The 17,040-nt window shown below is 37.3% G+C and overlaps 1 protein-coding gene across 1 annotated transcript; it reads left to right on the top strand.

Moving 5' to 3' along the window:
- Window positions 1-711: 711 nt before the first annotated feature.
- Window positions 712-15,905, top strand: ALG6 (ALG6 alpha-1,3-glucosyltransferase). The gene is made up of 14 exons (XM_088522403.1): window positions 712-819; window positions 1,420-1,504; window positions 3,644-3,733; window positions 4,659-4,747; window positions 7,028-7,110; window positions 7,773-7,837; window positions 9,756-9,941; window positions 10,442-10,577; window positions 12,554-12,639; window positions 13,035-13,119; window positions 14,306-14,376; window positions 14,725-14,793; window positions 14,933-15,131; window positions 15,384-15,905. Exons 1-14 carry the CDS (start codon window positions 738-740, stop codon window positions 15,579-15,581), a joined length of 1,524 nt encoding a protein of 507 aa, XP_088378529.1. The 5' UTR covers window positions 712-737; the 3' UTR covers window positions 15,582-15,905.
- The last annotated feature ends 1,135 nt before the right edge of the window (window positions 15,906-17,040 follow it).

The following is a 17,040-nucleotide window of genomic DNA, read 5'->3' as shown; positions in this document are numbered from 1 at the left end:
CAGCAAGTGTTAGTATTTGTTGGTCTTTGGAATTCAGATTTAGCCACATTTAAAGTTAACCAAGTCGGGGGAGAATATGAAGAAACAATGTGAACATTCTGTTAAGGAGACAGAATTAAAATACATTGTCTGGTGCAGAAAAGCTAATGTGTGGGCAGGCATACAGTAAGACAAATGACATAAGCAGAAAATAGATGGCATTAATGCAGATATTTATTTATTTATTAATCTGTGCAGTTAATTCACTAGAAAGCCAACCAAATGTAGGTACTAATCTGCAGATTTCCAGTTACCACTTATAGAGAAAAACCCACCTAACATGTTTGCATAACAGTTTGTGTGGAACTTACTAAGATAAAGCTTAAGTACATTAAGATGAAGCATGGATGTACAGTATGTAGCTGATTTTGTATCAGGATTCTCTTAAGTAGTTTGAAATCTTTCACTCTCTGCTTTTTTTTTTTTTGTCAGATTTCTGATCAGCTTGTGACTCAGAAATGTGTAAGATTGCCTCTGGCCATTACTTGGCTTTGTAATTAGAAATTTTTCAATATTTAAACCCTCCTGCTTGGAACATACTTGCAGAAACAAGGTAGCAAACAGTGTTTCTGGGGATGGGGAGAAAACTGGGACTATGCAGTGTCATTAACTATCTAAGGAACCAAAGCAGAGACAGTATTGTAGAAATATTTCTGTTGTCGTTTCAGGAACCATCTGGATTGTTACAAAGACCAGCCATGGAAAAGTGGAGCTTAATGACGATTGCTGTTTTGTTAGGACTTACTGTACGCTGGACTGTATCCCTTGGCTCTTACTCAGGTAACAGATACCATAGTTTGTTAAACAGCCAGATGAAGGAGCTTATGCTAAGTTAAAATAAACTTATATGCAAAATCATAAAAGGAAGTAAAATGTTGCTTCAGCTCTTTTCCTATTTTATTGCTTCTCTGTTTCCTGGTAAGTAAATTTTAAAACAAGTCTGGCTGCTAATTTTAATGGCAAGGTGCCATGACATGTTTGCAACTGAGAAGACTGTCCTGTGTATGCAGAAAACATATTCACACAAAATCAGTATGAGATGTCAATTATGTGCATTTTCTTATTTCAAATAAGTGCCTCAGCTTTCATACTATGCTTCCATGTGATATTTTTGGCAGATGAGCGAGCCACTGTATTTCTCCATTTGCAGCAGAATATCTTGATAAGTGCTCATCACAGAAATACGCTGAAAGCTGAAGGAATATTTTTTTTTTCTTCCCTTCTAGACTCCCTACCAGGTTGTTTCTCCTCTTTAATTCTCAAATATAACAGAAGAATGGAGAATAAAATATGGTATATTAATACGCAGGTACAGAATTAGAGGAAAAACAGTGTGCGTAAACAAAATAAATTTATAAATACTTTTTGTCATCTCTTTAGGTGCAGGGAAGCCACCTATGTATGGAGACTATGAAGCTCAGAGACACTGGCAAGAAGTTACTTACAATTTACCCATCAAGCAATGGTACGTAGTGCTATTATATTCCAGGTTGCAAAGGTGTAAAAGTAGCACTTTTAAGATTTCTGCCTTTTTTTTTTCTTTCTCTATCCACTCTGAGCTATTCTAAAAACCCATTTGTGGTAATGCTGTCCCTGTTCTTAGACTGAGGTACAGTTTTCTTCACAATAGAAACATACTAATGTTCAGAAGTTTATCTTATTAGCTACCAAACTCTGTTATCTGTGTTAGTCTCTGCTGTAGTTGTTGCCTACTGACTGGGCTCTGATATTTACAGTATCACTTTAATATTAAACAGGCATATATAGGGAATAATATCACATATTCCATGCTTGTTTTCTTATATTCAGAACAAATTATGTTTTTTAAAACATATTACAGTAAACTACAGCATGATTTGTATTTGTTTTCCTTGTATGAGATTTCTCTGAGCCAGAGGACAGAATTTAAATTGCATTTTTTTCATTGCTTTTTACAGGCATGGCATATTTATTAAAAGGTACTTTAAAAGTATAATAAAAAGATATTTTTATTAATTAAAATGGAGATAGATTTTTGCTAAATATTATTGCATATAGATTTTTTTTTCTATTGGAGCTCTGAATTTGTGGAAGGTGAAAGTAAGAAACATACAATGTAACTGGAGAGCTTACTGCTGAATATTAAAAATGTATGAAAAATCTGAACTGCCTTGGCATGAGCAATCCTGGATAGTAGGATAAGTAGTAGAGATGCATCTTAAAGAAATATGATTTATCATCAGTTGTTCGTAAGATTCTTCAGGCAGCTCATATGGAATTCAAGAAATATCATTTACTATAATAAATGTCAGAAATGGGCTGCACTTGAGCGGAGGAACTGGAAAAGCCAAGAGCCTTGCCCCTTGGCAATCACAGTAGACTAGTCGATCTGTTTTACCATGAGATTTTAAAGGGCCAATGTCTTATTTTTGTTACTTCTGTTTTCCTTGGGAAAAAGCTTCTGTTTCTCATTTGGAAGAGGTGGCTTAATTCTAGCTGCAGCCAACCTCTCATGGAAATAGCAACAGCAGAACTGCTCAGGGGAAAACCCTTCCCATCCCTCTTGTTCTCCTGGGTGTCTTCCCAGCTAGGACTAGATAAGGTGGCTGCAGATGGCAGATCTCATTCGGGTTCCCAACCTCATGTTTGCTGGCTAGTCAGGGGGCCTTAGTCCAATAACTCAGTTTTCCTTTTAGGCAAAAAAAATCTCGATATACCTGCTGTGGCACTATTTCCTGCAGATATATGCTTTTTTTTTTTTTTTTTTTTTTTTTTCGTCCATCCGTATAATACCTTTATGTTTTCCTGCTTCCCTAGTGCTCAGTTACTTCTCAGTAATTTAACTTCCATGAACATTTTTTTCCAAGTTTTCATATCAAGACCATGGAACAGAGGTAGTGGATCCCAAGTGTTCCTCACTGACAACAATACATTGTAGCCTGAAAATGTAGCCTGAAAATGTAGCAGGTGAAGTTTAGCTGCCCAGAAGTCATTGTAGCATAGGAAATGTGCCATCCGAAAAGGAATTCAGTATTACTATAAGGAAGTAGTGTATAGTATAGTAGATTACTATAAATCACTAGTAAATTAAAATCATTTTGACCTCTCAATTGAAATGGAAATGGTTTGTATCTTCTTTTTGCATTTGGCAAATTGACTTCTATCTTCTGGAATAATGGCACGTATAGAAAGATAAAGATTTTTTTTGGTAGATGGAGGTGAGGATCTGATGAGCTCATGAAATAAAAATACCTAGAGTTACAGTAGATGTGCAAAGCTCATTTTGTGGAAGAGCTTCTCAGTTCTTCTCAAATTCTGATAATTTTAAGATTTTTTTTTTCTCTTCAGACAAGTAGGCACTAGCTGTTTTTGTGTGTTTGTGTTCTGTTTTGCAAACACAAGTAAGTATTTTGCATCATTTTTGCTTTTGTTCTCTTGCTCGAGACTTTTTGTTAGAGGAAAATAGGGCAGATATAGAAGGTGCTCACTTCCATTGGAGTGTATTGGTCAAAACAACAACAACAAAAAAAACACACACACCAACTTTGCTTTAGTGTTCAACCTTTTCTCAGTCTGAAACTATGCTGGAAATGTAGATCTCTCTCTTTTTTTTTTTTTTTGTTAGGTACTTCAATACAAGTGACAACAATCTACTGTACTGGGGCCTTGATTATCCACCACTTACTGCCTATCACAGTTTTCTCTGTGCTTATGTGTAAGTTCATGATTTAAAATATTTATTTTTGTTGAGAGTGTAAAACATCAAGTTCACCCCTACATCTTCCCTCCTGCCCCCATCTTAGGAGAGAAACTGCTAGCTAGAAATTGCCATTTTGGGACAGCTGATGAAATAGCTTTTTGCTTCTTTAAAGCTAGGGAAATAGATTTCACATGTTTCCTTGCAGCTTTAAAATTAATACTGCTATTTTTCTGTCTTGAAGTTATTGTGGCAGGACAGTAGGGGTAGGTTCTTTTTGTCAGCTTCTTAAATATTAGTTGATTTAAGTGTGACTTAGATTTTTAGCTTTCCAAATGAGCCATTGTGAGGCCAGTGATGCAGGGAGAAGAGGGCTGTAGGGAGCGGGTGCATCCCATGGGAAACCTCCCTTGTATTGAGAGCTGCAGTGACATTTGATGACTGGATACCATGTAGATAGCATTCTGTTATTGGAATACTTTTTCCACAGGGGCTTTACTGCTATTGGAATGAGACTTATGGAATAAGAATGTAGGTTAAAGTGCATAGCACAGTTATGTGGGACATCTATGTGAACTGTAAATGGTTTATATTTAATACTTGAATATGAAAGGTATTTACAATTGTTTTTTCTTAAAGTCAGTGGGACTAGGCTGGAAGTAGTTATCTTGTCCTGATAAATATTGTATTCCTTTTTTCCATTTTTTTCCTGTTTTCAACTTTTTATTTTTTAATTGTGGCATAGCAGCTAATCTCTGTAGTGTAAACTCATCTAGTGGTGAGGGAAACCTTTCACTGGTCACTATTGCTCTTTGAAATATTTCTTTTCATTCATCCTAATTCTTTGAATATGCTCTTGTACATGTCATCTTTATTGCCGAAAGGAATGTAAAGGGAAATGAGAACTGTCTACATTTTGATGTGCCTGTACTTTGTTTTACAGTGCAAAGTTAATAAATCCTGATTGGATTGCTCTGCACACATCTCAGGGGTATGAGAGTCAATCACATAAGTTATTTATGCGTGCAACAGGTAGGAAAATTTTATTTCCTTAGGATGATCTTACAAATTTGTCTAGGTTACAAATTTAGTGTTTTTAATTTTTTTTGCAACTTTTCTCTCTCTTCACTAATTTCTGTTCAATTCTTTGGGTGATTTTGCAGATATAAGTGTTATGAACAGAGCTGCTCTTTTCACTTCTGCTCTCATATGTGAAACTGATAATGTTAAATGTACAGAGAATTTTTCAACTAGACTGGTTTAGTAGGAACTCTAAAATAATGCTACTTCCTGGTAGCTCAGACCCATTTTTTTTTTCTATTCTGAGAGTTACAGATTTTATTTTATGTTTAGCTTAGCTTTTATTGTAAAATTACTTAGCAAATTGACTGGCCTTCACTGACTTTACTTAGCAGGCTCTCAGAGATCTTTATTAGGAGTTTTTATACTTTATCTGAAAAGGGGACTTACTTTATATTTTTAAAGATGTAATTTTTATCAAATGCTAACAAGTTTCTGGAAATAAACTCATAATAACAGAAAAGTAAAAATATGTTAACAGAAAAATAGAAGTATGTTTTACCAGTTCTGTACTAAATCTCACTTTCATTCTGTCACTTTCTGACCACTTGACTATTTTGATCTGCTTCTGCAATGAAAAGGATAAAACAAGTGCAGAAAAATGTAAATAGTCTAATTCAGCAGCTGTATCTGTAGAGAAATGAATGATGTGGCCAGTGAACTCTAGTTCTCTGGGTGATGACAGATGCCAAATTGTCCTTTTACTGTCTTCTTTCATTCTAGATCTGTCATTTGCTACATGTGACTGTAGAGATCTATAAAATGCTTTCTCTTGGTCGAGTCCCCTTTTTACTGATTATGTTGGCAGAACTTGATGGTCATCAAGGCAGTTCTGAACCTCACAAGCCTCACAATCTGGCTCCTAATAATTGATTAAGATGGAAACAAACTTGAAAAAAAATCAGTAGTACTAAATTGCCCTTGAAATATTCTTTATTAATATTGCAGATAACTTGACATACCACTGATGCATAATTTAGGGGAACTGATAATGTTCTGTCAACAATAGCCATTAAAATCCCGCATTAAAATAGCTTGGAATGCTGAGTGGCAGCTGTTGGTGCTACACCTTTGCATTAAGTGTTGGTATATTTATTTTGCTAATGCCTTGGGTACATTCGTTTAGCTGTGGCTTGAGCCTGCAAAATGATCATCATATGGATAAAATATTGTATCTTTAAGCATCTTCTCTGAAAGATTATGACCCAGAAAAAGATTAAAGTATGCTTTTCTTCTTATAATAATCCATTTTTCTGAAAATGTACAATTATAGAAATAATCCAAGAATTTGACAAGCATTTAAGAGGACAGTTGAGAATTAAATTGGTGGTTTAAGCACAAACAGGAGTTTCCATAATTCCAGATGGGCAAACCTTCTGGTCCAGTTATCTTGTTGGCCCTGTAGCATATGTTTGCTATCGGCAGACAATCAAAAACAAATGACTAATTTTAAACTACCGACCACTTTACGTTCACACAAAAATAAATTGGAGATTGCCGTAGTTGAGAGCTTCTTAATTCTCTGTGTTACCAGTGCCTTCCAACAACTTGCCTGAGTTTAACTGTAGCTGGTTTCTGTGGGAATTCAGAATGCCTTCCCTCGTTCCGGCATGTGAGGAACTAGCGTGTGCTCCCTTATTGACTGAGGTTGTGCCAGCAGCCAAGACAGCTGAACGCATGGAAGCAGCAGCTTTGGGGCATCAGAAATGATAGCCATAGAAATGTTAACAAGATCAAATTCTGTAGACCTGCTTCTCTTTGTCCTTTAAAGGGAGACTACCCAGTCATTCTGATGATCTTCCTGATGTTGTGGTGTTTATTTGCTTAATTTTTCCCTTTTCTTCTGCAAAACACTTAAAAGCAGCTCCAGTGTGACCTCCAAGCCTGAACAATCTCTAAAATAATATGATGGAACGTACTCTAATGCAACATATGAAAAATCGTAAAATCATATCCCACCCAGCTTTTGAATTTCAGTCAAGGCGAGTGACTAAGTTGAGGTTTACAGGTTAAATAGGTGCAAAACTCATATGGGAAAGGGAGGCAACTCTGTAGTTGTTATAGTTGAGGTTTTTATACCAAATCCAACCAAGATGTGAGGAGTTAACAGGGTAAAACTGCAAGCAAACTCAAAGACCAAAGATTCACATGTCAGATGAGAATAGACAATGTTTATTGCATTATAGTAAGATATGTGGGCAGATTCTAACATGAAATTAATCCTTTTTTCAGTATTCATTGCAGATTTGCTGATTTATATTCCTGCAGTTGTTTTATATTGTAATTGCTTAAGAGAAACATCTACAAAAAAGAAGGCAAGTATCTGATATCTCTGTGTAAATTAAACAAACATACAGTTAAACTATGAGAAACTTAACAGGCTGTGAGTTGGTTAATGTACAGAACATCACAATGACTTCAGTTGACTTAAAGCTGATGACAATCAATGTATCTTGTATTAAAGACTTTTCAGTTAAAAGAAGCCATTAACTTATTTTACAGCAATTATTTTAATGCATTCAATAACAAGATGCACTGAAGTTTAGTAGTCATGAACTCCTGAATTATTTTTCTGGCCAAATTTATTACTTGCATAGTAAAAGCAGGATTTATGCTGTGACATGGGGGAGTCTGGGAGCTTCTGCTGTGCATTTTCCTCAAGGTGACACATATAATTTGAACTAAGAAGTCTCCTGATTTTTGAGCAGTTGCAGGGGTTAAGGTGGATGGGGCTCATCTTTAAGCTGGTTGGCAAAGAAAGGATCAGTCTCCTTTCAGTGTTCTCTTACGTATAGAAAAACTTTATTCTTTTTAACTCTTCAAAATATTACTGTCATAAGATTAATCGGAGAAGGTTTCTCTCATTGAGGAGGGTCTATTGAAGGACAAATATTTGCACTGGAGAAGTAGCATGCATTGCAATATGTTTGCCCTTTAAACAATTATTTTCCTTTTCTTTTTTTATCCTTCCTTCCAGATTTCCAGTGCACTCTGTATATTGCTTTATCCAGGCCTAATTCTTATTGACCATGGACATTTTCAGTATCCTTGTATTTGTAGTGAAAAGAATTTCACTTTGTGAGTAACACTGTTCTTGTCTTTAGCTGGGAAAAGGTTAACTTTGTATATGAAGCCATGAGTGGGGTTTCTGCCTAGAGCAAAGCAGAGGTGTTAACAAAAATTATAACCCTGATAATTAGTTGATGTTCATTGGAGATAATTTGTTGATATTGGGACAATCAATCAAAATATTGTTTTGTTTACTAAAAAGGTTCAAGCTCATATTAGTGTCAGTCACTTTATTGCAAAAAAAAAAATCAATGTTATGTGGACACAATCCTGGAGTTATGATAAATAGGTTTATTTAAATATCCCAAGGGAATATTAATTCACAGCATCTTCTAAAATAAGTTTTGATGATCATGTAATTTAATAACTTATTTTTTTCCTCCAAGAGAGCATGTGATTAGCCTAGAAAATAATGTCCCTTAGAAATAAGATTTTGAAGGAAAAAAGTAATAAATGCTATTGTATACTTGCATTAAGTAAGAGCAAGTGCTATTGGATACTTGCATTATTGCATAAGTTCAGATGTTCTGAACTTATGTTTTTTGCCCTGACTCCTTAAAGGTGTAGAGAACTTGGAGAAAGAGTGTGAATGAACACATTTCACCTCAGTTTAGAGGAGCTGAGAGGATGGAAGAAGGGACTGGATTACAGCTTTGGAGTATGTCAAAGATATGCAAAGAGGAAGGCAGCAGTGTGTTTGCTGTAACTTATCTTGGGTAGGACAAGAAGTAAAGACTGTTAACTACTGCAGGGAATATTTGGTTTTAAATCTAAGGAAAAATCTTTCAAATAGTAATTACAGTGAAATGGTGGAATTGATTGCCTGTGGAAGTTGTGGAACTGGCAGCATGAAGGTCTTTAAGAAAAGGCTCAGCAAACACTGTGCCAGGAGTGACACAGGCACCGTCGACGCAGCAGTTGAGCAGATGGACTACGTAGTCTCCTGAGGTGACTTCCAGCCCTGTGACTTGGCATGAATAACTGTGCTACCTGTGGCTGCTCCTAAGAAGGCAGTAGATTTATTTAACTGCTGCGTGTCCTTGCAAGGTCACAGCCTTTTGGTGTAACAGTTTGTTGATGTGAAGCTGAGGAGATTTGAAAATATATGGTGTTTTTTGAGTGGGAAATTGATAGGTTGAAAAAACTTTGTCGGAATGTATTGTCATAGTGATATTGAGAAAGATAAAATATTTGGAAATCTCTGAGGATACAAGTATCTTTTATCTGATTTCTTTTATTGCCTAAAAGTAGAAAGTACAAAAAAAATAAAAAGTTTGTATTTTAATAGTAACTGTAGTTTGGTCTCCTTAGGCCTTACTGAGCTTGGGAACCCTTTCCTAAAGTGAGGAGGAGGTAACGCTGCTTTAGGTGGTGGCTGTTACTCACTGTGTAGTATTGGCAGCTGAGGGAATCGGGCACGGATGAGGACGCATTGCGAGTGTGATAATTCCCCACACAGTGGTCCTTGAACTAGAGAAAAATGCATTTTAAATGGTAATATATCTTAATATTCCATACACATCTTTTGGGGCAAGGAAGGAGAGACTCTTGAAAGCCTTACTCTTAATAATGAAAAAATCAAGGAAAAGAAATGAACAATACACATGCATGTTTAAGACACACAGATGCAAAACTCATGCTCATTTTTTGTCTGTGCAAAGTTCGAATCAATCCTTGGACATCCACATAGTTGGCCTTAGAAGTAAAATTATTTCTGTTTGTGAGCAAAATAGTCACAAGTGGCAATGCATTTTAAAAAGTAATTTGGAAAAAAATGTATTCTGTATGCTGTTTTATCCTTGTCCTTCAGGGCATTTATTTACTAAGTTCAAGTATGAAGAGTTGCTTCTTGTTGCTTCTTGTTTATCTTGTCCTTGACATAAAAAACCATATACAACTCAGTGAGCCTTGGCTTGGCCTTGTGGGGAATACTGCTTTTGTCTCATGACTGGGACCTTTTGGGTTCAGTGGCATTTTGCCTGGCCTTAAATTACAAGCAAATGGAACTCTACCATTCTGCACCCTTCTTCTGCTATTTACTTGGAAAGTGCTTCAAGAAGGGACTGAGAGGAAAGGGGTAAGTGATTTTAAACCATTTTATTTTGCTCCAGACTGCAGCTGCGCAGCCTGTCAGTGAGAAGGTCGTTTCTGAATGAGCTGGTGGAAGGTGCTCACATTGTCGGAGCGTTTTCCTTGCGTGCAAAATAAGTACTTCTTGCTGAGGAGATCCTCATTAAAAATCTAATGGTACTTTTTAGTCCACTGGATAACAAACAGTTACATTAAGCTGTCCTTCCCCTGCACTCTTTGTAATCTAAATTAGCTACGAGGGGCAACCAAATCAGCCCAACAGCAGTAGTTCTGTGGCTGTTCTGACAGTTCTTCTCACCAGGCTGGGCATGAAGGGCTTGCCCTGTAGGGCTGGTAGCTTTTGTTACTCAGATTTGCTACCTTTGGCTTATCTGTTTAAAAAAAAAAAAAAAAGAAAAAGAAAACTTAAAGTACTAAATGAAGAAGCTGACTTTTGTTGCAGGCTGGCTCTATCTTTTCTGATGGAAGCTTTTCTTTTTATTGCAGATTAATATTGTTAATGAAGCTAGGCGGGACAGTGGTGGCTTCCTTTGCTGTCTGCTGGCTCCCGTTCTGCGCGGACGTGGAACAGATCATGCAAGTGCTCCGGAGGCTCTTTCCCATCGATCGAGGCTTGTTTGAGGTATGCCTGTTTGCTTCTCCCCCTCCCTCCGGGAAATGTTCCGTATTCTTAGATCCCTTGAGAAACCTTCATCGTGACCTTTCGGGATTTCATGTGGGGAGACACACCACAGAGCTAGTAACTTGAGATGCCTTCTTCAGCAGTCATTTCTTGCCAGTTATTTAATCCAGTATTTAACCCCAGCTCAGCTGGCATCTTCCAGGATATTATATGAGTAGACAACACTTATCCCATCATCAAACCCATACTTCAATCCATACATTTTTCCATTGAAATGGATTCCATAGTAATTGACAGTGTCAGAAGATGCAGCCTTAAAAGTTAACAACTTCAGTGTGTGTCTTCTGGTTCTGCTCAGCTTTTTTAACAGGATTAGTCTAAAAAAAATAGTGTTTTAGGTGGAACCAAGAGCTTCCTTTTTGACCTAACGTGGGGTTTTTTCAGTACAAATTTCCACAGTATTTTCCAAGGATTTTAGACCAGCTCTGCTTTTACTTATACTTAGATTACTGACAATTGCAGGTGCTGAGTGCCACAGCCCTAATCCCACAGAGCAATTACCGTTTACCTAAGCTAATGACACAGGCTCATAAGAGAAAGGATCCACTTTTTCCAAGTAAAAGTGACTGGTATTGTGTTCAGTCAGGATGAGGCTTAATATTCCATCCGTTGAAAGCAGATTCTCAACTTCAAATGTTGACAGAAATGTCAACAGAAAATGAAGCATTGAATTTTCCATGTTTGATTTCCCAGGGATTGAAGCAAATACTTACATAGCCTGCCTAACTTTTAAATTTGGTTTTAATCTTTAGATGTGAACAACAGCACAGACAGCACTCGTTTCCTTGAAAAGCTGATGTACCAAAGGCAGCATTTTGTTTAGACTGCAGTATAAAATTCTTCTCAGAATGTAGCCCCTAGTATTAAAAAAAACCACAAACAAACAAAAAAAACAGAAAAAAACTAATGTCCCCTTTCCCCCAACAAGACCCTGCTGCTTTGGTACTGCCTGAAATTTATCAATAAATATTTCTGATCACGCTACTTTTTATCCAGCATAAAGTTTAGAAAAATCAAAATCTGTAAATGACAAGAATGGATGAGTCCGAAAGTGCCTGAGGATTTTAGTCTAATATTAGTCCAAATATTTTCTGCGCGGGGGAGTGACTTACTGGATGCTAATGTAGATAAAACGAGAAATTGTCCACGTAAGCAATGCCCAGTAAATTTATACTGGGGTGCGTGTAACAGGTTCTTTGAATCGGTTCCCATTTAGAGAAGCGGTAACAAATGCGGCGCTCGCAGGGTCGTGCTGGCTGCGCGGCGGCGTCTCGCGCGCGCCGCTGCCGGCCCCGCGCTGCTCGCAGGCACCCGAGGAAGATGGCTCAGTTGTTGGTGCTAGCAGCTTTCTTGCTGTTATGTCTACACAGCTGTGATTCAAGCAGCTGTTTAGGGATGAGTTTCATGAGCGTGATAGCTGTAGTTACAAATTTAATTTTGAAAGTGATCCTAGCACAACTGCTAATGTCTTTAGACTTCTTGATTTATTAGCGGTTAACTCTGTCATTGCTAGCAAGCAGCGAGTGCAGCTAAATACATTCAGATAGGTAATGAAATGTGACAATATAGAGAATGTCTTCACATCAGAAAGGAAAATTCACGTGTGCTATCACGTGATCAGAAATTTCCTAGAGATGGAGGATTTCAAAGCTTATTCTCCTAAAGTTAGTGGGCTTATGAGTGAAAACATGCAGTCTCAAATAACTTTCTCAGTTATTTTAGCATATTTTAAGCCTTTTTTTATTTTCTATGTCTGAATGAAGATGAAACTGATGTAAATAGTTACAGATGAGTTACGTATATGAGTGATATACATCTGCAAGTATCTTTTTGCAGTATGATGGTAAAGAAACAAGAGTCTCCCATCCTCGTTGTCACCAGCATAAGTTAAAATGGGTGCTATTTTTTTTCCCCAGGATAAAGTAGCCAATATTTGGTGCAGTCTAAGTGTCCTTATAAAGATAAAAAATATTGTATCACCTCAAACTCAACTCAAGCTCAGGTAAGACATGATTGAAGTGCAAGTTCTTTATTTGAATGAATATTTGCAAGATGGTGTTTTTTCAAAAAAACAGAGATGCTTAAAATCCTGAAGAACATTTTTCTTATGCTATATTTTTCTCCCAGGTGATATTTTCCTTAAAGTTATTCTTTAGAGTAATTTTCTGCTTTCTTATATAGTGATTTAAGCTACACAACTGTTATTGCATTTTCAAAACCACTCATGGTACTGAAGATCATTAAGTGCCGCCCTCCTGTGACTGAGGCTTCTTAAGTGACTTTATGCATTTGAAAATTGCTGTTAAATTCTTAACTTGTAATTTTGAAATTTGAAACTGTAAGTTAGAAAATTCTCTGTAATATTCATGTATTAAAGGATGAATTTTTTTATTTTAGTTTTGCTGTGACATTCCTGAGCTTGCTTCCGACTTGTATAAAACTGACCCTTGAGCCATCTCTCCGAGGATTTAAGTTTGCTTTGGTAAGTGCATATTTTTAATCGTTCCTATTTTAAATGCACCACTGAGTGCTGGTGTTTTACAGGAGCTCCTTTCCTAGGATCATCAGCACGTGCAGCCAAATGTCCGCTGTTAAATGTTGTGCTGTTTCTGCTGAAAAGATTTGGCTGAGAAGTTCGTTGCTCTTAGGCCGAGTATCAGAGCGAGTCTTGCAAAGCCTGACTAGTCTTTTAAATCCAGACTTTTTCCCTTAGCCTCCATTTTCTTTATTTAATGCTGTATTTTTATTAGTTTCCTCTGAAGAGCCTTTAGAAGATTCCCTATGCAATAAAGCCATGTATAGAGTTAAAATTTCTCTTCTGTTTTGTTGTGTTTGCAGCGATAGTTTCTCTTAAGGTATTGGCTGCAAAATTCAATAAAAATTCCCACGATGGGCATTGCAAGCTCATTAGTGGTTTGCAGAGAGAATTGTACCACTTTACTGAAATGTTTGCTTTTTCACGTAGATCTTGGAATGTAAATTTAGGCAGAGTAGCATCACTTCAATGCAAAATGATTTCTCTTTGAAATCAAAGTTATATGAAAATAGTGCTGAGGTTTCAAGAGTTATCAAATAATTTCTTTTTTTTAATCTAACTTCTGCTTGAGTGTTTATTGTAGCATCAACCACAACCACCATTTAGCTTCCTTAAAAACTGGTTTGTGTTTCACAGTATTTTTTATTTGGGAAAAAGAAGAATGACTTTGTTTACTTTGGGATTGACTGTTACTGTGGGATTGACTGTTACTGATGGTGATTAACAAAATTTAACCTCAAAAATTGCATAGTTCTGACTGCGACTTAGCTCTGGTGATGTTCATGTGTGGGAATATTTGTTTACTTCCACAGGGATGATATTTAAGTCAAGTTCAGCAACATGGCACTTTGCTTATGTGAAATGTTTTCTAAATAATTCTGGGTAAACTTTCAAACACTATTTTTCATATGTATAGGTGGTTACAGGAGCGGCACTGTGTGATTTTAGATGGCACAAGAATTAGAAAAATGATGTATTTTTAGACAAACTTTTTTTAGTTAAATTTAGATAATTTTTTTTTTTTAGTTAAACTTACTCAGTACATTTATGTGCAGTTGAGGCCAGCTGCGAAGGTAGCACAGTGCTTTGTGCTGCAGCCAAGTACACGAAAGCTCTGCTTTCCTCTTCCCAGGTTAGCTGTGCGTTGTCGTTCTTCCTGTTCTCCTTTCAAGTACATGAAAAATCCATTCTTCTGGTGTCAACGTGAGTATGTTCTTTATCCATACACATGTTCTGTTCTTGGTTTTTCAGCGTGTGTGTTACTGCATGCTGCTTTCTTACAAATATACCTGATTTTAGAAGCTCTGCTCAGCACCCGCAGTGACTTTGCAGAGTCACTTGGAACTGGCAGGAGCAGCCGTGCTGGTTTCTGCTGCCTGTGCAGCGGCAGGGTCTGCTGGACGCGGGTGGCGGTGCGGCGTGTCCCGGCTGCGCGGGTTGGACTCGTGGGTCTGCTGGTTCCGGGGATACTGCAGCAGCCATGGGAAAGGTTGGGATAACAAAGTGCTGTCGCTGCGGAGCTCGACTGTTATCTTACTGTTTTCGTTTCAGACCGGTCTGCTTAATCATAAATGAAATTCCTTTTATGGCTACGTGGTTTTTACTTGTATCAACCTTCAGGTGAGTCTCATTTCTTCCAAAATAGCATTCTCCCCTGAGTCTAGTCAGTACAAATGGGTTCTTTTTCTCCTCTCTTTAAATTCTTTGAAATACAGCTTGGAATGTCAACTCACTCCTGTGGGCAATTCTGTTTTACCAGCATGTTGCCCCTGCTCCTGAAAGATGGGCTCCTGTTCGCCTACACGGTGACAACCCTGGCGTTTCTGTCCGCTTGTGTCACGTCCTTTTCCATATTCGACAAGACTTCAGCAGAGGACTTGCAGCTGAAATCGTTCTCCCTTTCTATTAAAGGATATGTTTCTTGGTTTAAGTCATTTCCAAAGATTGTTAAGAAGCTGGTAAGTAACTTGAATTCTTCATAGCTCTTCCTTGTAACTCTTCGTAGTACTAAAATACACATATGAACCAGTGTAGCATCCATAATTTTGTATAAGGCCTCATAAGGGCAAAGCCATGTTCCCTCAGTGTAGAGGGAGGCTGTAACACTTTTTGTGTCATCTTGCTACAGAATTAAGAATACAGGGCTGCAAGCAATGAAAATAACTGCTTGCTCTGGCGTTGTTAAATCACCATCTTTCTTTATCTTGCAGTTTCTGCTTTCAGTAATGGTGATGGCCATCCTGACTTTACTGAGTGCTGCGATGACTCCTCCCCAGCGGTTACCAGATTTGTTCCCCCTCGCTGTGTCCATTATTTCCTGCTTACACTTCTTATTCTTTTTGCTGTATTTTAACATTGTTATACTCTGGGACTCAAAAAGTAGTAGAAGTCAGAAGAAAATGAGTTGACTTGTGAAAATCAAGGAGTAAACTAAATGGATAGGACGTTTTCAGTGGATCGTGTCTGGTGTTGCAGATCAACTGTTTGATGTAACACAATTTGAGTGCTCTAAGGAAAATCAGGAAACACATTACGCACACTTAAACGTGAAATGATTAAAGACTGTTTTAAAGATATTTCACGGAGCATTGGAAATTGTATTTGGTGAGTTTTCTTCAGAATTGTAATACTTGCCTAAAATTTCTAATGAAGGACCAAATTTTGAACTTACAGTAAATCAGCTAGGATATTTTAGCAAAACAGCATATTGTTTTGCTAGCATTAAGTTTACACATTCCCCAGTATAAAAGGTATAAGCAATTTGAAGTAGTTTAAATAATGACTCTTGACTGTAAACTCCAATTTTTCTCGAGAGGTTGTTTTATGGCATAAATTGTCTTGTATGTTCTGTCTCTGTCCTCTCTCATTCTTTCCTATAACGCACTGCGCTATCAAAGCTCCTGACAGGGCTGTGTAGCAGTTGGAGTGGCTCTTTTGAGGTTTTGGTCTAAATGAGCAGTTGTTTCTCCAACTTGGTGCTGTAGGGAAGAGGACCTAACGGTCAAGATCACGGGTAGGAGATCTGTCCAGCCAGCCACGAGACGGACTTGAGTTCTGCAGCCTGTAAGGACCATCATTCTGGAGCAGCTTCATCTCAGGCTTCTGTCCAAGTTGATATGAAAGTTATTTTTATGTTAAAATGGGTTATTCTCTACAGTACCAATACTTGCAGAAGGCTGAAGAATAACATAAGCCCTAGAAAAGCCTGGAAGTTGGGATCTGTCTAGCCTTTGAGAAGGGAAAGGTCCTTGTGTTACGTAGAGGGTTGGAGCACACTTTTCCTTTCCTGCAGATCAGCAGATATGATGTGGTCTTAACATATATTAGTCTTACATTAGGCTCAAGAGTTGTTCCTAACAAAACTAGAAAAGCCTATTGCTGTTTTTAACAGCTACTCCATAGAGAGTAACAGTGAAGTTGAGGTATTTCAGCAGAGTTAGATATTAGTGTTAGTGTAGCAAGAAAAGTACGTTGGTTTTGCATGTTAGCTGGGAGCCAGACCAAAAAAAAAAAAAAAAAGAAAAAAAAGTTTATCCAAAATAACTTAGTTGTACTAAACTAAAAGCTAAAAAATAAAAACTGAACTAAACGGATCATAATAGAAAGCAACATGTGGCTCTTTCAAAAACCAAACAAACAAAAAACCATAAATCAAATTGCAGGCTAAATTGTCACCAACTATTCAATTTTTCCCTCTCCATCAATGGTACCAGTAGTTCAGAGAACACAACTAATGCAGCAAGAAAAGAGATGCCAATTCATGGTGGTGTAATTAGGAATAGCTGTCAGCAGAATGGGGAAAAATAGGCTATGTATTAAAAAGCCGAACAAAATGAGCCGTCGCTGTTTAAAGACTTATTCCCTGAC

The sequence above is a fragment of the Tinamus guttatus genome, unplaced genomic scaffold (genome assembly GCF_059628265.1).
Source record: "Tinamus guttatus ecotype Peru unplaced genomic scaffold, ASM5962826v1 Tinamus_guttatus_pri_ptg000153l, whole genome shotgun sequence".
Taxonomy (NCBI): domain Eukaryota; kingdom Metazoa; phylum Chordata; class Aves; order Tinamiformes; family Tinamidae; genus Tinamus; species Tinamus guttatus.
Note: the sequence above shows the minus strand (reverse complement) of the source record. Positions and strands in the feature narration are given on the sequence as shown.

Excerpts from the sequence above, each read along its gene's own strand:
- ALG6 (XM_088522403.1), top strand. The coding sequence starts at position 738 with ATGGAAAAGTGGAGCTTAATGACGATTGCTGTTTTGTTAGGACTTACT. Across the intron at positions 9,942-10,441 it reads AAGGGACTGAGAGGAAAGGG|ATTAATATTGTTAATGAAGC; the intron begins GTAAGTGATTTT and ends TTTTTATTGCAG. Across the intron at positions 15,132-15,383 it reads CAAAGATTGTTAAGAAGCTG|TTTCTGCTTTCAGTAATGGT; the intron begins GTAAGTAACTTG and ends TTTATCTTGCAG.